Source organism: Eulemur rufifrons, chromosome 2, assembly GCF_041146395.1.
Source record: "Eulemur rufifrons isolate Redbay chromosome 2, OSU_ERuf_1, whole genome shotgun sequence".
Lineage (NCBI taxonomy): Eukaryota > Metazoa > Chordata > Mammalia > Primates > Lemuridae > Eulemur > Eulemur rufifrons.
In genome coordinates, this window is record NC_090984.1 from 85018125 (window position 1) to 85042941 (window position 24817).

Here is a 24817-nt window from a genome sequence, read left to right on the forward strand (position 1 = left end):
CAGGGAGGAGAATCCATTAAATACAAAGCTCAGCAAAGATTCCTTGCTCTCTGGAAGGTAGTGTGGATACCACAAAGATGGCCAGTGTGCAGCTGGGCAGGACCCAGCCTGCGTGACCAAGTCCCTGCATGTGGGATCCGGCTTCTGTTTGAAGGTGGCGATGCCCACGCTCGTCAGCTCCCTGGGGATGCTCACCCTGACAGACTGATTCGTACTAACTAAAAAGCAGGGAGGTAGACCCTGCAATGCTGGCTTGTTAATTTACCACGAGGAGCCATCATCAGACCAGACATACTCAAAATCCATATAATCAGCACACATTCTCCCTGTAGGCAGGCCTCCACGGGATGCCAAATCATAATCAGAAACCATTTACTAAGTCACCCTGAAAAATCATCGTCACGGAACCTGGAAATACATCAAGTCTCTATGATCAGGTCATTCTCTCCCTGAAGGTGCCTGGGGAGCCACATCATAGCCCAAAGGTGGTTTTGTGAGTAGCTAATCAGGACAAGGGCAGCTGAGGGAGGTGAATGTTTAGTGGCAACAGGTTAGTTTCATGGGTCCATCTCAGAATGGCCATGACTTTGCCAGAAGGACTGAACTACTCAAAGCCAAGTAGCTAAAATTTCCTTTTTCCTAGAGGGGCATTTGGATAGTGTATTAGTTATCTTTGGACACATAAATTACTCAAAACTTAGCAGCTTAAAACAGTAAACATGTTACACACACAGTTTCTATGGCTCGGGTATGAGTGATTCTGGCTCAGGGTCCCTCAAAATGTTGCCTGAGGCCACAGCCATCTGAAGGCTTAACTGGGCGGGAGGTCTGCTCCCAGCCTGGCTCCCTCACATGGCTGGCAGAGGCCTCAGTTCCTCACCATAAGGACTTCCCCATTGGGTTGCTTGAGTCACCTCACAACATGGCAGCTGGCTTCCCCCAGAGGGAGCGATCCAAGAGAGAGCCAGGTAGAAGCCGCAGTGCCTTTTATAGCCTAGTCCATGAAGTTGCGTACTTGTCATTTCTGCTGCATTCTGTTTGCCAGAAGTGACTCACTAAATCCAGCCTGCACTCAAAAGGAAGGGAATTAGGCTCTACCTTTCAAAGAGAGGAGTGTCAAAGAAATGATGACATTTTTTTAAAACCACAATAGATGTCACCTACATTGTCTCCATAGCTCCTTTTTTAACACTTCCATGGCTAAACTCAACTCTGCTGATCCATGTCCTCTATTAATATATTTATAACTATTACATATTTATATGCAATTCATATATAATATATAGTGTATAATTATATAATATATAATTCTATATTATAAATGCATACTCAGCCTATGGCCAAGCCATTGTAGCATGATGGCTGTTATGTCTCTTTGAGCAATTTGCCTACTTCCGTTCTATCGTCCCCCCACTAGCCAGGGCACCTGGGGCGAGTAACTGGCCCCATCTGTGCCTCTGTGTCCTCCTCCGTGGGATAAGGCTAGTAATAGGACCTACTCATAGTGCTTCTTGGGAGGATTAAATGAGTAATTAAGTGCACAGGGCTTAGAAGAGTGCCTGGCACGTAGAAAACATTCAACGCCGTTGGCTCTCAGCAGTGGCAGCTGGAGCAGTAGCAGGAACGGTTGGATGTGGTAGGTGCAGTTAGCCTCAGAGAGCAGCCTTATTGCCATGTTCTCAGTGGTGGTAAACGAAAGCCATAGGTGTCTTCCTGGCCACGCCACGCCCCTCACCATCCAGGCCCTACCCAGAGGGTAGAGAAAGAACCGTGTCAGCCCTGGAAGGGAGCAGGGCCAGCGTCCTCTCGTTTTCCTTCCTCTTTGCTGTGCTGTCTCCTCCTTCGAATCCCAGGTTAATCCCTGGCAGAGCACGGTTACGTGGAGATAACATGTTTAGTTTGCACTCTGAGTCCTATTTACATTTTGGGTTTGTTCCTGAGTTTTCTTTTTTAGGCTGACCTTTTGCGGAAGGGTAGAATATCCAAACAGGGAAATGATCTAGCAGAAAGCTAGGGAGTTCCTCAACCTCGTAAATTTTTATTAAAGGTTGTTCTCAAATTTTATTTTTAAATGTACATTTTCCAGGGTGCACCCTAGCTAGCCGTGATCAGTGTTGGCTGATGGCATAGGTTTTTCTTCTTCTCAGCCCCGTTGCTTCTTTCCAGTGCGTCTTTGGCTTAATGAATAGATTTTATCTTCATCCTGAACTCATTCATCATTTGAAACACGCCTGCTGTTTGCCGAAAATGTATTGATGGGAAAGTTAGATTGGAGTTTTCTTCGTCTCCCAGAGCTACTTTAAAAGGGAGGCTATACCTAGTGGAATGCACAAGGGCTGTCTTGTGTCAGGTGGCAGTTAGCTAAATATAGAGTCCGGGAGCTGGGAGGGACCTGCTGAGGTCATCTGTGCCCTCCCGCCGGCCTTCCCCATCTGAATGTGGCCAGTCCTGTGCTGGCCAGTTCAGTAGCCACCATCCACCTACGACATCCGAGCACTTCAGCAAGAAGCCACTTCAGCTGTGCCTCGTCCAACTTCAGATGTGCTGTCAGTGATAAAATACACCTTGGATTTGAGGATTTAATACCAAAAATAGAAAGAAAATGGCTCATTAATAATTTTGGACTGATTGCATGTTAAAATGATAATATTTTGATATAGTAGGTTAAATAAAATATATCATTAAAATTAATTTCACCTTGTTCTTTTCACTCTTCTTTAATGTGGCTACTAGAAAGTTTAAAATGCCGTGCATGGCTCCTGTTACCGCTGTTGGGCAGTGCTGCCCGAGACGATCGCACTCCGTTATTCAACCCTCAGGACAGGGACTCTAGAGCCTTCCTCGGTATCCCTGAGCCTTTTATTATTCTGGCGGTTCAGTTCTAGTCCACATCCTATCCTAATCTTCCTGCTTCAATTTGGAGACTTCAAATAGTCGACTCTTTGGCATCTCCCTATGAAATCCCCACTTGAAGTGAGTCAAGCATCTCTTTGTATTGTTGTAAGCACAATAAATCCATTTTCTTGCACCTTTTGACTTTCTACCTCTTTAATAACTTCTCCTGGGTCATCTCTGGTTCTCTATATTATTTTTAAAACTTGATACCCAAAACCACCCACATTGCTCTCATGTGGGTCTGACTAATGCAGGGAAAGTAGAAAGAATTACTTCTACCCTCAAGTACTCGTCTGGTCCTTCTGCTACTTTATTTAATCCAGCAACACGAGGAGGGACAGATGCTACTTGTACCGCGCCTGATGCATGAGGCCGTTGAGGCTCAGAGAAGTTAAGTAATTTACCAAGCTACCACCACAAATGAAGTGGCAGATCTGGAATTTGTGCGGGGGTTTGCCTGACTCCAAAGCTCATGCTCTTTCGTTATACACCGTGCCTGCCTTCCTTGCTGGCAGTTTGAAAGTATGCTTTCCTGTAGCCTTGAGAAGCCTTGCAGGACAGGCTGATGCATTTGAAACTTACGGTCAGCAGTGACCCTTGGGCTTACTCTGTTATGTTTGTGCCTAGCCCGAATTGTGAAGCCCTTCTGCTAAATTCCAGAAACCCCTTCCAACCCTGCAGATACTCTGGGAAAGCCAGCAGGACTGCCCAGCCCTAGCCCTTGTATGGTTATCAGGAGGCCAGAGTTGAGGTCTCCAGGTGTCAGGAGTGACTTTTCTGGAAGGGAGCTTTCTTCCTGTGGCCCCAGAGTCAGTGGATAACTATCAACCTGAAAACCAGCTATTTCTCAAAGGCTAATAAGGCAAAGTGCACTGTTTGTGTTCCGAGTGGGAGGGGCGGGAAAGGATCCTTGTGAATATGTTAAAAGCAGATCCTGATGTGAATGAACTTGAGGACGTCGTGCTCAGTGAAGTAAGGCAGTTGCCAGGGGACAAATACTGTGTGATTCCACCTCTCTGGAGAACCTAGAGGAGTCAGACTCATAGAGACAGAAAATAAAATGGAATGATGGTTGCCAGGGGCTGGGGAGAGCGGGAATGGGGAGTTACTGTTCAATGGGGACAGAGTTTCAGTTTGGGAGGATGAAAAAGTTCTGCAGGTGGATGGTGGTGGTGGTTGGACCTCATTGTGAATGTGCTTATTGCTACTGAACTATATGCTTAAAAACGGTTAAAATAATCAATGATATGTCTATTTTTAACACACAAGAACAAACAGATCTTCATATAAAGAAAAATAGCCTACTTAGCATGTGCAATGGGAGGCGTCCCTGGAACCAAGTCTTGGATCCATTGCTCATTCTAGCTTGGAGCCCACAGTTGTTCTTTTGAATCGGCCTCTTAGGAGAAAGGTGCAGGTTTACTGCACTGAGATGACTGGAGTCCTTTGTGTCCTGACAATTTCTCCATTTAGGAAGTTTTATCAATTTCACACAAATGCCTTTGCCAGAATTTAAACCACTTTTCATGTATGGAGGAAGGAGTACCCTCACACCAAGCACTGTGTTATGTGGACCCTTGGTTATACTAGTTCTTATTAGTCTTAGCCCCCTGTCTGTCTGGGAGTAGGGGTAAACTTTTCTAGAAAGGGAAACAGGGCCATAAATTCTATTTGGTTGTACCAAAGTAGTCATAGCTTCTTTGGCGACATGAATGTGAATTAGATTGAGCACCCAAACATCTAAGAATGTTTGATCTGAGTTTCATTGAAATCCCTGGCCCTTGAAAATCTGTCCTTCAATCAACCTGATGCATAGGCTGTTTTGAGAAAATTTAGCCAGGGTACATTAGGACTGTCATACACAAAAATTCTCTTTACAGTGTGCTGTTTAGTGTCGTTGTGGGTGTATTTGCTTATTTGCCCTGTATATTTTCCTTTCCAGGAATCATTAACCAATGGCAACAGGAATCCAAGGATAAAGTGATTTCCCTCCTGTTAACTCACCTGCCTTTGCTGAAGCCAGGAAACCTTGACGCAAAAGTAGAGTATATGAAACTGCTGCCCCAGATCCTGGCACACTCTATTGAACACAACCAGCACATTGAGGAGAGCAGGCAGCTGCTGTCCTATGCTTTGATACATCCGGCCACCTCGTTGGAAGACCGCAGTGCTTTAGCCATGTGGCTGAATCACTTGGAGGACCGCACATCGACCGGCTTTGGTGGCCAGAACCGAGGCCGCTCGGACTCTGTGGATTATGGACAGACGCACTACTATCACCAAAGACAGAACTCCGACGACAAGCTCAACGGGTGGCAGAACTCTCGGGATTCTGGGATTTGCATCAATGCCTCCAATTGGCAGGACAAAAGCCTGGGATGTGAGAACGGCCACGTGCCCCTCTACTCCTCCTCGTCTGTCCCCACCACAATCAATTCGATTGGAACCAGCACAAGTACAAGTAAGTGCCCTGGAAGTCCTTTAAGGCAGTCTGGTTTGGTGACTTGCTGTGTGTGTGTTGCATGTCCTGCTGACGGTGTCTGCTCCGCGCACCCTGTCACCCTGGGAGAGAAGGGCTGATTGGAATTGGCTGTGGGAAGGGGTTCTTTGGACCCCACGTTTGCTGCTCTTTGGCTCTGGAAAGATGAAAATGCTGGGCAGGTAAAAGTGATTGATGGTCCCAATTTGGGCAACAAGCAGACCAAAAATAAAGAAATAAGAAAGAGGGAAGAAATGGTGAAAGGAGGAAACTTCCTGTTTCCACAGACAGAAGTGCCTTTCACCCACACGCCTTTCACCCTGGGCTTTGGATTTGCTGAGACACTGATTTACCGTGTGATTCTCTAAACACGATTCTAACCCATGGTTAACCAGCCAGCCTCACGGGGCTTTGTGCATTTTCCTTTTTCTTTTCTTTTCCTTTCTCTTTCTTTCTTTTCTTTTCTTTTTTTTCTTTTTCTTTTTTTTTAATTTCACCCTGGAATGTTCCCTCCCCTTGTATTTCCCAGTTTTAATTCCCAGTTTTTGGGGGCACTTTTGCTCCTGACTGGGGAGCAGGTTTGCTGACTGCGAATGCTGCTCTGTGCTGTGGCCTGGTGTGAATGCTGGGGACTTCCTGTCGCTCAGTCCAGCCCCTTAGGAGAGGCGGGTCAGGAACTGCTTTGTGGGAGGGGAGAGCAGAAGACAGCCCTCTGCTCTTCTGACCACTAAAGCAGAGAACTGTGCCCACAGTTGGGCAGGGGGGCCAGGAGTCCTCTCTGTGGCTCCCCACTAGGCTAAGCAAAGTGACAAACACACCGTTGGTGCCTACAGAAAGTGGCAGTATGGGAGAGTGGCTTGTCATCAAACAGTATCCTTGAAGCCAGTGTGCACGTGTCCATGAATACAGCGTCAATGCCGAGATAATGCTCTCAGAGGAAAGGTTTTGCGATGAGACCTGACGTGCCTGTCAACATGCAGGAACCCCCAGTTAAAAGATGGGTGAGGATTAAAAGTTGGCAGTGACGCCTTCTTGGCCTCTACCTCAACTTGGATCTTTTGGTGACTGGGCTTCTTCAGATGGCTTTCCCAAAGCGTAGGGATGTTGGATAATAACTACACTAACTAAAACAGTTCCTTTGTGGAATAACCAAGGAAATACTTAAGATATTGCATTGACATTGCTGCAACATGAGATTTTTTTAAAGTTCTGTTTTCAATTTTTACTTTTAGATATGGTTAACCTGTACATTTGGGGAATTAGGTGGCTATTGCATCATTAATTTATTAGGTAAGAGGTTCTGATGGCAGTCAGCCTCTTCCAGCAAGAACAGTTTTCGCTAGCCTCTGTGACAGGCAGCGGTGGCGGGGACTTTTAAAGCAGACACATGAGGGCGGATGACAGAGTCTCTTGGCCTGAGTTTCCTGGGTCACAGACAGAATCTGATAATTGTTACAAACCTATTTAATAACTTGGAGAGATGCAAGCGCCGAGCCACTTGCCCTCTAAAAACTTGGTGTTTTAGATTTTAGGAGGTTGAATTTTATGTCATTTGTTTTGAAATTAGTCTTAAGTCATCATATATTTCTGTCTACCGATTTACACATTCAGGGTCGGTCTTGACAAGATTAGTACTCTTAAGATGGGAGAGATTATAATCAACAGGCACTTATTTCTGGCTGTGGCCACCCAGCCTGACAGAGAGGAGGAAATTCATAGATAACTGTCATGGCCTTACCAACCTTTGAACCCCTGTGTAATGCTTGAGCTGAAAAGGACTTGGGGGTTTAACCAGATGACTAGATGGTGTATCTCTGGAAGAAGAAAGGCATTGCAGACCTCTTTCAGAGCGTCAGCAAAGAACATAAAAGAGCTCAGAGCTCCCCTCCAGAAAATTTCATTCCAACACTTAAGCCATATCAACTATAATATCTCCTTAACGAAATGTTAATGTCATTGCCGTATTTCCCTATGGTGATTCAACTGTGTGTGTCCATACTGCAAACCTGTGGGTCTTTGGTCCACTCATGCCGCTATCAAATTAATACCAGGCATCTTGGGGGCAACCTGACAGTGGAAAAGAACAAGGACTTTGGCATCAACCCTCTGCTAGGTCCAAATCCCAGACCTGCAATTTGCTAACTATAACTTGGCTGAGTTATTTAACCTCTCCGATCAAGGTCCCCCCTTATAAAATGGGAACATTCATGATATGCACCTTCAAGGATTGTGGTGAGAGTAAACAAGATTATGTAAACACCAAGCCCTGGCCAAAGCAGCCACAGTTAACACTCAGTAGGTGCCTACTAGATGAATAAATGAACGAAACTGGAAAGATAGTGAGGAGCAGAGTGTTAACACTGATATCCGGAGTCTGTGCCCTCGGTTTCAGTTCTGACAGCCCCTGCCATGAGCAGCTGTCCCTGCGTCCAGCAGAGCCGTGCAGAGTAGTCTGGGGGCCTTGACTATGCTGTGACTTTGGCCATCCCATTGCAATGGAAGGTAAGGCTGCTCCTGCTGCACTGAAGGTCTGTGTTGCTTACCTCTTTCAAAGTGGAAAAAAATCTGCACAAAACAACATGATTATAACTGAAATCAAGTAGTGTTACACATTTTCAAATTATCAGCCACATTAATGACAGTTAATGAAGGGTAGCTAGAAAGCCACCCTCTTACGGTTTTTATTTTTGTTTTTAACCTTGGTTTATTCCACTGATATTTTGTTCCTTTGGTCATTGTACCTTCAACAAAGTGCCTTAGCATTTGTAGCTTCCTCCCTGTATGGATTCCAAATCATTCAACTGCCCTAGAAACACTTATGTCCACCTACTGTGCGCCTAGCGCTGTGAGTCCATGGGAAATACCCAGAAATTAAGACACTGTTTCTACTCTCAGGGAGCCTATGATATAATTGGAGAGAGAAGATCTCTCAGCTAGTCTCACAATTAAAACTGAAATATTCCTGTTCATCAGACTTTTTTTTTTTTTTTTTTTTTTTGAGACAGAGTCTCACTCTGTTGCCCGGGCTAGAGTGAGTGCCGTGGCATCAGCCTAGCTCACAGCAACCTCAAACTCCTGGGCTCAAGCAATCCTCCTGCCTCAGCATCCCAAGTAGCTGGGACTACAGGCATGCACCACCATGCCCAGCTAATTTTTTCTACATATATATTTTAGTTGGCCAGATAATTTCTTTCTATTTTTAGTAGAGACAGGGTCTCGCCCTTGCTCAGGCTGGTCTCGAACTCCTGACCTCCTGATCTCAAGCGATCCACCTGCCTCAGCCTCCCAGCGTGCTAGGATTACAGGCGTGAGCCACCGTGCCCGGCCATCAGACTTATTATCCATAGAAATTTTACGTAACAATTCATGCATTGTATAAAAGTGCAGTAGAATAATAAATACTCTAAGGGCTGCCATGAGCACATACGATTAAGTGTCAGTCGAATGGGAGTCTGTCCTGTGAGTGCTGTGAATGTACAGAATGGAGAGCTCCGTGGGAACAGGAGATGGCCTGTGCAGAAGAGGTGGGGAGGACAGGGGAAGGGGGGTTTGGGGGAGGGGCACTCAGAGTAGGAATGTGCATGGGGAACAAAGGGACAGGTTACAGTGGGTAGGAGCACAGAGAAGAAAAAGTAGAAACTCACCAAGAGAAGATCAGTGAAGGAAGGAGGTAAAAGCAGACCAACGAAAGGGATCTGAGAGCCCTGAAGAGGCTACCATAGTCCACACCACAGGCCCAGGTCATCTGTGGGCAGACCAGATGGTTAGCAAGTGACCAGTGCAGAGTCAGCAAGTTTCAGAAATTCAGTTGTGAAGTAATCAAAGTATCACTAGGGTAGGAGCAGGTACAGAGCAGAAGGAATAGATACTAATGTTCCTAGGTGGGATTATTAGGATTAGGATTCAGTATCAAAGTGTGCTTACATTATTGATTCACTTAGTTGTCCATTCACTTAGAAAATGTTTATTGAGTGCCTACTGTATGCCTAGGCTGCTTGAGGCAGGCACTTGGGACACATCAGTGGATGAGACAAAGTTGGCTTCCCTCGTGGTGCTGGCAGTCTAGTATGTAGGCATGATAGTTTGTAAGTACATTATACAGTTTGCTAGAGGCTCGTAAGTGACATGGAAATAAGAAAAAGAGTAAGGTAGGGAGGACCAGGCCTAGGTGGTGAGGTGATTATAGTATGAAGTAGGGTGGTCAGGGTAGACCTCATTGAGAAGGCAATGTGTGAGCAAAGACTTGGAGGAGGTACAGGGGTTAGCCAAGTGGGTACCTGGGGGAACGAGTATCCCAGGCAGAGAAAAGGCTAGAGCAAAGACCGCAAGATAGAAGAGTGCCGGCTTGTTTGGGGAAAAGCAACAAGGCTGATGGCTGAAGGAGAGTGAATGAGTAAGACAGTGGGAGGAAATGTTAGAGAACAGGGAAGGATGAATCCTATGGGGAATTGTAGGCCATTGCAAGGACTTTGACTTTTGCTCTCAGTAAAGCAGGAAGCTATTGGAGGATTTTTAGCAGATGAGTGACATGATCTGACTCACGTTTTAAAGGCATCTCTTCAGCTGCCATATTAAGAATAGATTATACGAGGCCAGGGCAGAAACAGGAAGACCAGTTAATAGGCTATTGAAATAATCCAGGCAAGAGTGAATGATGGCTCAAACCAGCATGGCTCCAGTAGAAGGGTGAGAAGCAGTCAGGCTCTAGGTACATCTTGAAAGTAGAGCCAACAGGATTTCCTGATAAAATAAATGAGGGGTGTAGGAAAGGAGAAGATTCAAGAATGACTCCAGTGTTTTTTGCCTGAGGAACTGGGAGGGAGGATGGCATTGTTGTCAGTTAAGATAAGGAAAGTCTTCATCAGGTGGAATAGGTTTTGGAGGAAGCTCAAGAGTTCAGTGTCATGTCTGATGAGTTTGGCGTATTTGTTAGATGATCAGAGATGTTGAAAAGGCAATTGCATATGAGTATGCAGTTTGGGAGAGAGGACTGATCTGTAATAGACATTTGGGGATTACCAGCAAGTAGATGGTATTTAAAGCTGTGAGACTAATGAGATTGCCAAGGCACGGATATAAAGAAGATGACCAGGGTCCTTTAGCCTAGGTACTTCAACCTGAAGCCTAGAGAAAAAAGGGGGAAGCAGTAAAAGAAACTAAGGAGAAACCATTGAGGTTGGATCAAACTCAAGTGTGTGTCTTGCAAGGCAAATGAAGAAGATGTTTCAAGGAGAAAAGAGTGATCAACTGAGTAAAATGTTACTGATAGGTCCAGTAAGATGAGGACCAAGAATTGACCATTGGATTTATCAAGGAAGGTGAGTAAAGATAAATAGAGAGCTCTTAGCACATGATAGGCATTTAAGGGATGAAGGAAGTTGAGTCAATGATTCCGAAGAGATTAGAGGTAAAACAGGGAGATGAACGAGCCACAAGCTTGATGTTGGATGTATGTTGACTTTGAGAAGGTGTTGAAACATTAAGATGGAGAAAAAATGATGTTTAGAAGGCATTGAAAATAGATGGAGCCACGCAGAGTGTTTGAAGGAAGAGATAGGATGAGGCTGAGTAGAGGGCAAAAACTAAATCCTAAGCTAATGAGAATCCGCCTATTTTCATCCAGAGGCAAGAGTTTCTTTCATTGATTGCAGAGGTTAAGTCAAGTAACATCTCAAGGACCTTTGAGCTGGGCCTTTCCTACCATGAGATAAGAGAAGAATGGGTGGGGATAGGGTGAGTAGTTCATTACACAACCTTTGGATAGCATCAAGGTGCTTCAGAAGAGAGAGAAAGTGTTTTTCAGTACCTCGTTCTCCTTGTAAGGCTACTCAGGGATCTGATGACGGAGAGCAAGAACATGTAGGTTCCTCTTCATGAGCCTATGGGACCAGAAAGGACCAAGGTGTTGGCTGTCACAGCCCTTACACTGGGCTTGGTCTACTTTATATCAGCTGTCACAGCAATTTGACAGGGTGCAGGGTGCACAGAGCCTAACTTAGCATCTCCAGGTTTGCTTCCAGTCTGAAGTTGGCTATAGAAAAAATAAACCATTCAGGAGAAGAATAAGTCTTTCCTGGCGTTCTGAAGAGCCTACAGAATCCCCTTGTGTAGAGATCAGTGCCATCTTGCTTGCCCAGACTGCCTTTCTGACCCTTTTCCACTCTTCACTGGTGGACTTGGACCGGCAAGGAAACTTTGTGCTGCAGCTACAAATGAAATGAACTTGCTTTTATTCAAATCATTGCAGTACTTGATTTTTCTTAGCATTCTTTACATTTGCATTTACAAGCATGCTGACCATTGTTAGTCTAGCATGAGTCAAGAACTCAGACCCTTTGGGTGCCCAAATACTCCATTTGATCTGCTCACTTATTCTAAGATGTATCGTGAATCTGTAGAACTTTGGTATTTATTAATCTCAATTGATATCTCTGATGATAAAAATAATGCATTTTAAAAGTGGTGGTACCCTAGACCATAAAAAGTAAATTAACAATGATAGCACACACCTACATAGTGTTTACAATATACTAGGTATTGTTTAAAACTCTTTACATAAATATTAACTCATTTAGCCCTCCTAACACTGTGATGTGGGTAGTATTGTTATCCCCATTTGACAGATGAAGAAACTGAGGCCCAAAAAGTTTAAGTAACTTGACCAACATCACAGACCAACTAGGTGGTTGAGCTGGGATTTGAACCCAGGTAGTCAGTCCCCAGAATCTGGCTTATAACTTGAGGTTACGTGCCTCTCGCTCCTAATCCTGTCCTCAGAGGTTGACTCAATGACTTGCTAGTAGATGGTTGCTTTTCTCTGACCCTAAGTTTGCCTCCACGTAAACCTCCACAGTCCTCTGCAGCTTTTGCGGTCTCCCTGCCTGAATTGCTGCTGCTCTGTGACTCCCTGAGGCAGGGAGCTGCTGCTGTGCTCTCCCTGCGCTGAACCACACACCGCGGTGGCAGCTTTCAGCATTCTGTGTCACGGTCTTTGGTCAACATGTTCATCTGCCCCTCCCGATTATGAACTTTTTAAAAACAGGGATTGTGTCTTCTTTGCCCCTATTTCCCGGCACCTAGAACAGTGTGTGGCTCAAAAAAGTCACAGAAATTTTGGAAGTGGCAAATTCCTGGCATGCATTCAGCTTCCAGCATCCCATGGCAGAGCATTTCTGTTAGATGAGGGCTGTCTCTCGCCAAGCCCAGATGTGGCCTCTGAATCCTCCTCAATATGCCCCTCTAGGCAGCCACTATAATTCAATGAGAGATGGCCATGAGCTGAAGCCTGTCTGCCCACCCTGCCGAAATGTTTGCCAAACGGTAGGGACTTAATAAATTCCTGGGCTCGCTAGGCAGATGTTCATGAAAACAATGAATTTCCAAAATAAACAAGAAAATGTCCCTAGGAATTCACTAAATATTTGGTGATCATATTGATTATCTAGCCTTCTGTCATGATCATCATGGTGACATTCATTGTTACTCTTGCTCCTTTTTAAGTTAATTGACCAAATTGCCTTCAATACTAACAGACTTTTACAAACATACTGTGATCTTGATTATGGAGATAGTTATATTAATTTGTACATGTGATGAAATGCCGTAGAGTTATACACAAATTTATACCAAAAAAAACTTAGTGCATGTAAAAACTGCTGAGATCTGACTAAGGCCTGTGGTGTAGTTAGTTGTTATTGTGTTAATGTAAATTTCCTGGTTTTGATAATACACTACAGTTATGTAAGATGTCATGTGGGGGGAAGGTGGGTGCAGTGTAGTATTTTTTTTCAATTTCTTGTAAATCTATAATTATTTCAAAATTAAAAGTTAAAAAAACAAAAATTACTTGGGATATCCAAGTAATGGCTCGATTTGCGGGGGAGGGGTTGGTCCTTGTTCTTGGCCTTCCCGGGTGGTAGAGGTGTCCTTCCATTCATAGAAAGGATGACTGCGAGGCCCCATAGAGCCAACATCTGAAACAAAACTGCTTCAGCGGGCAAGGGAGGGATGGGAGTGACTCTCGGGACAAGTGGCTCCTTTGGGAGCCCCTGATCTGCAATTGGAAAAAATCCTCCATTTCCCTCGGCCTTTCAGAGATATCTGCCTTGTTCGTGAAGTCCTTCCTTGTCCCTCTGCCCTTCCTTCACCTTTTCTTGCAAGGCCACCAGCTCCTTCAGGTGCATTTTAATCAGCCTTAAGAACCGTCTGGGCACAGATACTCCAGAGGAGGAGAGCGACTGGGCAGCTCTGGGCAGGCCTGGCGAGAACAGAGGCCTTGGCAAGTGGCCTCTTGGAAGCTGACGAGGAAGAGCAGGGCCTGGAGACCCCGATCCTGCCTCGCGGGCTGCCACTCATCTCCCCTGAGCCTGTGGAGCCACTGGTGTAGTTGGGAGTTCTTTTAAATTTTCCTGGAATTATTTTGTCTTTTACCAACAGACTTTCTTTCTTGGTGGAAAATTTCTTCCTCCCAAAAGATCTAGCCGACCTGGCACATAACTGAAAAATTCCATTATTTCCTTAACCCCTCATTTGCTCTTCAAAGAGGTAACTAATGAAGGAGTTGGTTTGCCTCCTTCGAGAAGCATTTATAACAGCTGGCATGACATATTTTTAGCGTTAGCTTCCTTTCCCTTTGGGGGAGACTTTTTTTTAGTATGGCACTGGCCTTCCTAATACATACTGTGTGTTAGGAAGTACGGCTAAGTGATATCTCAGGGAGCCTGATGTTGCCACTGGCTAATCCTTCTCCCCTTTTCAAGAGTCTGAGGTTTTATAGGACTGTGCTTTTCCTCACCATGCCTAGTGTCTGCTTTCTAGAGCTCGGGAAAGAGCAATCAGAATGACACAATAGTGAGCAAGAAGCCTGCAAGTTGATTGTGCATTGGAATCCGACTGTTTGGGAAAAGGCGGAGACCTCCATGGGCTGCATGAACCTTGGCTCATGAGGCTGTGCCATCCACCCCCCATCTAGAAGGATTTTTTTGGACCTTAGTGACAGTGCAGGTTATTAAACACTAGATGAGCAACAGAGGAAGACAGTTGTGTTCTCATTCTCCACCATACTTTAAAAATAGGATGGATTCTGGCTGCAAGCAGTGGCTTAAGTTGGACTTGCCTGGAAGAGAAGAGGAGGAAGGGGGAGATGAACAAGGTGGCTTCTGTAAGACCCTTTTTGAGCCCTGTAGTCTCATGGTTTCTATTATTTCACAAGATTTAGAGTCATAATCTAACAACAGCTGTTCCACACACAAGTGGACAAGAAAACTTTTCAATTTGTACTTACTTGCTTTTTTCTTTTCTCACTTTTAAGATTTCCAGGGTATACTCAGGCTATGCTAAAGGAAGATGTATCATGACTATAGCTTATACATATTTTTGATGTCTTTAATGTCAGGCAAATTAAACCCCTGAATTTAATGGTCTCAGGTACCAAGGTGAGGGTATGTCTTAGTGGCAGCAACTACTGTCAACTTTGGGTATATTTTCTAACTCTTGAACACCAAATATCATTCCTGCCATCCTCCTGCCCCACCCTGACCCTCAACATTCTATTAGGTGAGAGATAGTATCAGGAAATCTCAGTTATAAGAGAAGGGTATGAAGATGGGGAAGTGAGATGGGCAGAGGGTTCCAAAGTCTGGAAAAAGCTATAAAGAGTTTTTGTGGGTTGGAGAAAGGCTAAAACTCCCAGCATACTCTGGGGTAGTTGTTCCTTGCTAAAAGTTTGGACCATTTCCATAAACAAATTCTGTGGCTAGAACTAGACAGTGGAGCCAATGAGAACACAGGGTTTGCCTTAGAGATTTGTTTCACAGCCAGCCTTACTGAGATGTATCCTTTCAGAAAAGCCCAGCAAAATCCATATGGAACTAAAAGATTTATAACAGATTATTTTATGCTTTAGTGTTCTGCTTTGGACAGTAAGACATTGCTATATAAAGGGAATTAATTATAAGACTATGAGTGGCGTTTCATTTTAGATATTCAAGTTGGGGTGGAAATGGTGAGGCAGGCTTGATCAAGTTCGAGAACATAGCTTTGGAGTCAGGCAACTTGCTTTTAACCTCCAGGTCCACCAATAACTAGGTGTGCAGTTATGGGCAAGTTACTTGACCTCTAAGCCTCTTTTACTCATCTGTAAAATGAGAATAAATTTCAGTAGAAAACCTCTTAATTGATTAATCAGGATGGGTAGTTGATGTGCACATCGTAATAGCTGTTAAAAGCAGGGGATCTTAAGGAATAAGACCTTAGACTTATGATTTTAACTTACAAATATGCACATCCATTTGTAGTTTTTTGTATAGCATGGTGGCCCTTTCTTTGAGGATAGGGTCCCTGACAGTTTGTTCTTTGTCTTTCCTGCGTAAATCACACCCTATGCCTTATCATCTCTGATTTCTTTAAAATGGAGCAGGAATTTAAAGGCATTTCCAATAACAATTGGAGCCCAGAATCTTTCTAGATTCTGGTTTTTCTTTTTATAATTTAGCTTACAGTTTTCTCACTCACGCTGAATTCAACAGTAGCTTTTTAAGCAAAAATACTTAATGAATATTTCAAAGTGCTCAAGTTTTCATGCAGTTAACTTTTTAATAACTCATATGGCATTGTTTCTATAACACTTTTTAAAATTATATATTTACAATAAGTACAATAGCCTAAATGGATTTGGGAACAAATTCACCTGACCCTTGGTACACCTACAAGTCAGCTGGTAGGGGCAGAAGGACACATGTGAGTTACTGTTCAAGAGGAGTTGGTGATCTGAGCATCAGTACATAGTTTAAAGGGAAGGGAGAGGATTGATTGCTCCAGCAAGTTGGTTAAGTGAAGATGAGTTAAGAGAGCTTCTTGGGGTGGTTGTGAGGATTAAATGAGAAAGGTGTGTAATGTGCTTGCCAGTAGGATGGCCTTCATTAATATTGTTATTACTGCATGTATTGTTAATGCCTATAATACTAAGGGATGCTTCTTCCACCAGCCCAGCCTCTGCTATAAACTATGATCGAATAAGATTCCTAGGGAAGCCCCTTGACAAAGCCATTCCAATATGCTAAATTGAAATCAAGATACTTTGAATCAGTTCTACAAAGAGCCACCCTTCCACAAATGCCAGTGTTCCCTTAAGGATTCTTCCAGTAATGTATCTTACTAAATACCTTAAGAAGGACCAGACTTTAAAAGAAAGAATAAAGAGAAAGGTAAAGATTTGTTGATGTTGCTTTGTTGGGATCCGTTACTAACAGGAATAATTTTTTTTAATTAGTAATAAGTATAGGGACATCATTCACACTTTTAAAACAGATCTTTAAGTAACAGAATAGGATTTAATAGGGATAAATGAGGCTATGCACACAGATCCAGGCCAGGGAAGTGTGACCAGTCCTAAGAGTGCAGAGTGTTGGAAAGAAAAATAACATGTTGTAGTGAATCCACTTCTAACACAGTGTGTGATTTTAAACTCTCGGAAACTCCCACTACTTTAAGAAGCCCTGGGGTTGGATGACCCCTAGGGATCAGCATGTTCGCTCTATATTCTTCCAAGGTAGAAGACTCTCAGCTCCCGGAGTGCTGGTGAGTATACAGCACTCCTCCCCCTCAGCATATTGGGGTGGGTGGGCGAGGAGGGTGAGATGTCTCAGAGAAGTGGGATGTGTCAAAGCCGGGAAGAGAGCCTCCTGCTATGTTCAGCATTAACTACATACTCAGGGAAAATAGGATATGGTTTTCCCCCCTCATTTTAAAAAGAATATGGACACCAGTAACTGCTACCTGTAGTGTGGAACCAGGAAGTCTGGCGGACAGGGTTTGAGGGGGGGAATTACTTTTCACTCTGCTGTTTGAAGTAAGTAGGATGTGAATGCCGTATATTACCTATTGAAAACATATAAAATGAAGACGATATGAGATGTTAGTGAAGAGAGAGGGGGAAAAACAAAATATCCTAAAAGAAAAGACAGGGTGATTTAGCCTGGAGTGACAATGCTAAATAAGGAGTGATTTTATCATTTAGAAACATATTAAAGTTAATAGGAAAGGGAGGATCATGAGTTCCTTAGCCTCTGCCATGTACAAAGAAAAGAAAATTGACAAAAAATACTGATTAAGGTCTTGGTGATGATGAGATTCCAGAGCATGCTACAGTTACAAATGTGGATTCTCTATCCTTTCTTATCTTAAAGAAAAAAAAATTAGGATCACCAAAGTTCAGTTGATTGGCACTTGGATCACAGCCCGCTTGACAGCCATTCTTGCTCTGTGATTGCAGTTTCATCATGATGGGATTCCTTTGGAAGACAAGTGGACTGTTTGAAGATTCTTTGTTAAGATAGCTCATCAATATTTGGCATGTTACTGGTCCTACTCATGTGCCACCAAGTCAAACATTTCCATGGTGGGAGCAGAGACATGCAATTAGACGTGTATCTCTCAGTTCCAGTTTCCTGAGATGCTGTCTCTAATTAGTGCTGATGGATACATGGGCCACCCAACACTGTCTTATAGAACAGGAAATTAAACTTTCTTACAAGACAAAGGCTGACTAGAGGGTAAGTAGTGTTAAGAAACTGAGTGTGTTCTTTTTATCTCTTATTAGCATTAAGGTGAAGCATATGAAAGAAAACGCGTACTGGAGAGATAGATGCCTCATTTTACACAGTGGGTGTATTTCTAAAAACTTGCCTGAAATGACTTAAAAAAAATTTTTTTAATTGACACATAATTGTGCATATTTATGGGGTACATAGGGATGTTGTGATACATACAATGTGCAGTGATCAGATCAGGGTAATTGGCATATCCATCATCTCAAACATTTACCATTTCGTTTTATTGGAAACATTCAGTATCCTCCTAGCTATTTGAAACTATATAATATGTTGTTGTTAACTATATTCATCCTACAGTGATACAGAAAACTAGAACTTATTCCTCCCATCTAGCTGTAATTTTGTATCTTTAACAAATCTCTCCTCATCCCCTCCTTCCACCTTCCTTTCCCAGCCTCTTGTGTTCTCTGTTCTACTTTTTATTTCTATGAGATCAACTTTTTTTTTAGCTTCCACATATGAGTGAGAACATGTGGTGTTTAACTTTCTATTCCCAGTTTATTTCACGTAATGTCCTCCATTTCCATCCATGTTGCTGTGAATGACAGGATTTCATTCTTTTTTATGGCTGAATAATATTCCATGGTGTATGTATATACCACGTTTTCTTTATCCATTCATCTGTTTTTGGGCACCTATGTTGATTCCATATCTTGGCTATTGTTGATAGTGCTACAATAAACATGGGGGTACAGCTGTCTCTTTGATATACTCATTTTGTTTCCTTTGGATACATGCCCAGTAGTGGGATTGCTGGATCATATGGTAGTTCTGTTTGTAGTTTCTTGAGGAAACTTCATACTGTTACCATAGTTCACATTCCCACCAACAATGTATAAGAGTTACCTTTTCTCTATATCCTCACCAATATTTGATATTTTTTGTCTTTTTGATAATAGCCATCCTAACTGGGGTGAGATGATATCTCATTGTGGTTTTGATTTGCATTTCCCTGATGATTAGTGATATTGAAAATTTTATCATATATTTGTTGGCCATTTGTATGTCTTCTTTTGAGAAATGTCTATTCAGATCATTTGCCCATTTTTAAATTGGATTGTTTGATTTTTTTGCTGTTGAGATGTTTATGTTCCTTGTATATTCTCAATATTAATCCTCTATCAAATGAATAATTTGCAAACATTTTCTCCCATTCTGTAGGTTGTTATTTCACTCTGTTGATTGTCTCCTTTGCTGTTCAGAAGCTTTTTAGTTTGATATCATCTGATTTATTTAGACTTTTTTTAAAAAAATCAAATTATTTTCCCATTGACTAAAAGTGTGATTCAAGGTATGAATTTTGTTAGTCGCTAATTAATCTTTCTTGGCTGGAACTCTTAAAATATGAGGTTAAGGTCCTCAATTCCTGAGATTCTCTATCAAATTCAAATAACAAATATTGAAAGAATTTCTACAGGTGATTATTTTTTGCTGCGTGTATGACAGTCGTCTGATTGTTCTGTGTATGTTGGGATTATTTAGGTGACTTTTGTTTCACCGTTTTTAACAAGTCACATTCATATGAAGCTGGATGGGCAGGGCAGGTGGTGGCTCCAAACCCTCAGCGGTGTTTCTAAATGCAGAGAAGCAGGCTTTCTGAATACATAAAGGAGTTAGAGAGAGCACTTGTGGAGGAGACACGTTGATGTGAGGGCTTGGCCAGAGTACTGCCTGGGTCTGCCTCCAGTGGGTGTATTGGGGGGTGCTCAAGACTTCAGCATGCTTGGAAAGTTGGAAGAATTTGGGTGTAGTCATTAGGCCTCAGGGAGCTAGACTGTGAGAAAGGGTATTATTATTCACATATGTTCATCATTATTCAGGAGATCATTTTGTGCCTGTGATACTGTCATTAACTCCACGCAGTTCCGTGGCATAATTTTAACACTACAACTGAATGTTATATACAGGTATTATAAAAGTCAGAGCTCCCTACAAGTACAATAATGGCATCTTGGGATAAAAATGACCACATTTGTACATTTGTTTACCTTGGCGTTATAGCTCCAAATTCACGTGGAATCTCGAAACATTGTGTGATAAACTTCAAAGTCTGAGAGCTCTTGATTACCAAGAGTAATCTCATACTTTGGGTGTGAGATTGACAATGTGATTGAGGCCAGCCAGTCCCTAAAGGTGCATCTGAGCTGCAGATCCTGAATTCAAGGTAAGCATCTTTGCACTGTTGTGCAGGAATGAGTGTTGTCAGTTCTCAGAGAAAGTGAATGTCTTACAAGCAAATGATGTGTTGCTTGAAGGATTTTTTTTCAATCTATGACATTTGTGAAAAAGAATTTAAAGCTCTGTATGGTCACGGTTATTTCTCCAATTTTCTGTTGGTAATATCTCTCTCTCTAGCCAGAGACAGCTGCATAATTTTTATTTGCTTCTAAGAGCTATTCTCTTGCTCCTCTTCCCCCAGCCACTCAATCTGTATGCAGTTCAGAGAGGAGGCTAATTATGGGGTACTGGAGAAGCAGTTGCCCAGAGAAAAGCTCTTTAAGTGCGCAGCTCGGATAGTGTAGTGCTGGGTCATGCTCGCCACCATCTCCTCATTCACGTCCCCATGTCTGTATGTGAGCCGCCTTCTATTCCTTTGCAGTTGCATGAACAAACTTTTTAGGAAGGTCAACACAAGGAATAAATGCTTCTTCTCAAAGAACAGAGCAAGGAAAGGATTTAATGTTTTCTTCTTGGGACTTCGCTACAGCAAAAATAGCCACAAAGTGGCCAAGAGAAAAAGAGATGTTCGTATCCTTAACCATGACTTTGTGTTTTGGGCTACCCCTGCAATGGTTTAGGAGCAAGAAGCTTTGTACACTGAGGGGGCTGAACTCTCAAACTGGTGTTATTCTAAGCAAAAAGGCTGCCGAAATTTCTTGGCCCAGAAGATTGCTTTTGCCTGTAGGTTAGTGTTTTTTAACTCCATTACATCATATTGGGTAAATGGTTTACTTCTGGGGATGTTAACCCTATAAGACCATTTTGCCACCCTAAATGATGCAGACTGAGAGAAATGAAGCATTTGCTGGGGTAGTTTACTTAAGAACCCTGAGTTTGGGAAAGAATGGTGCAAAGGAACACCTCTGCCCTCTCCCCACCTCTTTTAGATCAGCTGGCTTAGACTCGGCCTCTTGGACTCATCCACATTGGCAAGGATTTGAACTGGTCTTTGGCTGAGCTGCCGGAACTCTAGAAGAAACTTGCTTTGTACCCAGATTTATCTCCAACTTAAAAAATCTCAGCGCCAAGTCTATCCAATTGGAACTCTGGTGAAATTCCTGCCTTAAACAAGTCCATGAGGGTCCCACTGGGAATCGTATCCCTAAGCCCATGACAGAGTAGAGTTGAGGTCTTCCTTTGGTACTGAAGAAGTTTGCTTTTCTGCAAGTCCTAAAGTTCAAAGTTGAATCTGACTTTCCAGAATTGCCCCTACTCGATCCACAAGTCCCAAATCTAGCAATGGAAGTGACCTGGTTTCTGGGATCAAAGGGAGAATTGGAACACACGACCCCACATTCTTGACATTCCCTTCTTTGTTATAATCTGGTTCATTCAAGAACATGTACTGTTGGCACAGATCTGGCAGGGTCACTAATATACTGGATGGCAGAAGCAGAGTCCAGAAAGATCTCACGCAATATCAAGTTATAGTTCAGAACACATGCTTTGGAGTCAGACCTACCTGGGTAGAGTCCCAGTTCCACTGATGACTAGCTGTGTGATCCTGAAGAAATGCATTAACCTCTCTGTTGGCCTTGATTTCCTCAAGTTAAAAAGGAGGTAATAAGTGCCATCCATAAGTGGTTGTGAAAGTGGTCTCTGGGTTGAAGTAGTCTTTTTCTTGAACACAACCTTCTTGGAGCCTTCTATCCTCCTACTCCCATCCGTGCCAGTTACTCTCAGCCTAGCCCTCCTAGTCTAAAAACTTGTGCTTCTTTATTTCTAGAAAACTTTCTTGGATCTTAAAAATAATTTCCTTTCATTAATTTTCTGTCTTCTCTCTTTAAAGAACTCCTTTAAATCAGATAATAGCTCTTCTCTATTGATCCTCTAATTTCCTTAATGTTTCCTTGGTTGTTTTCTTTTCCTTTCCTTCTTTTTCTTTTTTTCTTTTTCCTTCCTTTTTTTTTTTTTTTTTTTTTTTTTTTTTTTTTTTTTGTCTACATCCAATCTTTCTGTTCTGCTCTCTGGGTGATTCCTATAACTTTATCTTCCAAACCTACTATATAATTTTAAATCTCTGCTGTCATATTTTCAAATTCCAAGAGTTCGTTCTTGTCCTTTGAATATTCCTTTTTGTATTGCATTCTGTTCTTGTTTCATGGATACAAAATCTTTTCTAATATCTCTGAACATATTATTTTTGATTTGGAGTTTTCTTCTGCTCCCAACATTGTGCTTCCTTGGAGTTTCTTTTTTTTGTTTTGGACTCTGTCTCTCAAGCAAGAGGCATTCCTTAGTTATCTGTTGATTCTTGGCTTTCCTTTTATTTAAGAGGAAGGCACTAGAGGCCAGGTGAGTGGCTCACACCTGTAATCCTTGCACTTTGAGAGACAAAGGTGGGAGGATCACTTGAGGCCAGAAGTTTGAGACCAGGCCGAGCAACATAGCAAGACTCCATCTCTACAAAATATAGAAAAGTTAGCCAGGCATGGTGGTACATGCCCATAGTCCCAGCTACCCAGGAGGCTGAGGCAGGATAATTGCTTGAGCCCAGGAGTTTGAGGTTGCAGTGAGCTATGATGATGCCACTGTACTCTAGTACAGTGAGAGAGTGAGTGTCTTAAAAAAAAAAAGAAGAAGAAGAAGAATTTTGTGTATGTAGATTTCACCAGAGGGAGATCATGTAGGACCTGGCCTGGCTGTTTTTTAGGGGCTCACACATATACCATCTGCAATTCTTTTCTTGTAGACTAGCTGATTGCCCTTAGAGGAATCCTCCAGCCTCCTCCTGGGAGATATAGGCCTGGCTGCCAGGGTTCTAGGGGCTGTTAGGAGTAAGGTGCTAAGACGACAGTTACCTGGTTATGTGGGGTAGGGGAGCGAATCTAAAGGTCTTCTTGTACTTTAGACATACTTTCTAACAAACCTATTTTCTTTTTTTTTTCTATACACAAAACCCTGACCCAGAAACAGGTTGTCCACAAATGGTTTAGCACCAGTTTCCTCAAACCTTCTCTATTTTCAGCCCCTCCCTGCACCCCTGCCTTTACAGGTACCTGGTCTCCAAGTCCTGGGTTTCTCAGGAGTTCTATCATGTGGCCCCTTGCTACGGGCATACAAGTCACCTTTCTTTGGTCTACTGAGTCGGTTCCCCCATGTCCTTCTGTTTTCCAGCTTCCAACATTTTGATGACTTTGGTGGTCTGCTGATAATCCTGTCATCTGTCATCTTCTCTCCTGCATTCTTTGTCCTCGTGGGTTCATGCCTTTGCTATCATGTTAGTGAGTTTTCAGAAGGAACAGAGATAATTTTTGCATAAATAGGCAGTCTATTTTAATTTGGCTACTTGTTTATTATCTGTCTCTCCCACTAGGATATAAATCCCAAGAGGTCAGGAACCTGGTCTTGGTCACCACAGTAAGCCCATTGTCCAAAACACTGGCGTATCGTAGTTGTTCAGTAGATGCTTGTTGAATGAATAAATGAGTGAGTATATACAGGAATGAATGGCATGTACGTAGATCTCTTTGTATAGCACCTAGAACCCAATAAATAATAACTATCTTACCCGTAATTATTTCAATCTTTGAGGGTTAGGTAGTGAAACCAAACTTTATGCTACTCGGAGCCATTGATTTTTGATGGGGATTAAATCTGTCTCTCTCAAATAAAAATCTTTAATGGGGAATGACAGAAATATCTTTACCTCCCTAGAGCTTCCTCTTCAAGCTCTCACTTCCTGATAGTGATCTTCCCACCGTGGCTCTCGTTATTGCTAATATGTTGCCTGTTTCTAACGGTTAAAGCAAGACCAGCATTTGGAAGGTAAGAGACTGCCAAGTGGATGTAGACCTGGAACCGGAGCTCAGTTCTTCTCAGTCACAAAGGCACCTTCAGCCCATCTCTTTCTTTCCCTCAGTTTCCATTGTCTTCTCTGGAAACTCGGCTGGGGAGAACAGAAATACTGATTAAATTATCCCTGAAGCTTTTTGTGGGCTCTAAAATAACAGATCTGTTTAATCTTAAAGTACCAGTAAATATTAAATAACCATCTCTAAGGTCTAGGTCTTACAAATAGTGACATCCCTGTGAAAATGGTCAGTCTTTTCAAATGACAAATTGGCCAATTTGTGAGATATAGAATTTGGTACATAAATGATGGCTTCTAGTAGTCTCCATATAGACATCCTGTTGTAAACCTGTACATAAATGTATTTTCATAATAAAAATCTCAGAATTAAATACAAATACAATCCTAATGGATTAATAGGATTAACTATAATGGAGAAACAAGTTTTCCATGGGTGACTTCCACTTTGAAGAAAGTGTTGCTTTTTCCAATGCACAAACAATTCACATCAGTGTTGGCAGTCCTTCTCACCAGTTAGGCAAAAATGAGAGGGTCCCATATATGTCTAGAGTGGTGGATGGCTAATATGAGAAGGATTGGTACATAGAGTACTAAGACCTGGAAAATCTTAGCCCAGTATAAAGATGTGACAGCTCTGGTTCTAGAAAAAACCTTGATGGTTTGGGGAGGATCTAGTTTCTGCTGTGTTTGGAATATACCATGAGTGCTTGTACAAATCTGTAGGCTCAACATTTGGGTCTCACAATGTTTAATTCTGGTGTTACATAAGGGATTATCTGTTCTAGATCACAGACTTCT

The 24817-nt window shown here is 42.6% G+C and overlaps 1 protein-coding gene across 4 annotated transcripts in view; it reads left to right on the forward strand.

Moving 5' to 3' along the window:
• Positions 1–24817, forward strand: part of SAMD4A (sterile alpha motif domain containing 4A) — a 209712-nt gene that overhangs the window by 116478 nt on the left and 68417 nt on the right. For all 4 annotated transcript variants that reach the window (XM_069487010.1, XM_069487027.1, XM_069487033.1 and 1 more), the window contains exon 3: positions 4838–5356. In XM_069487010.1, coding sequence (XP_069343111.1) covers positions 4838–5356 — 519 coding nt within the window. The remainder of the gene's footprint in view (positions 1–4837; positions 5357–24817) is intronic.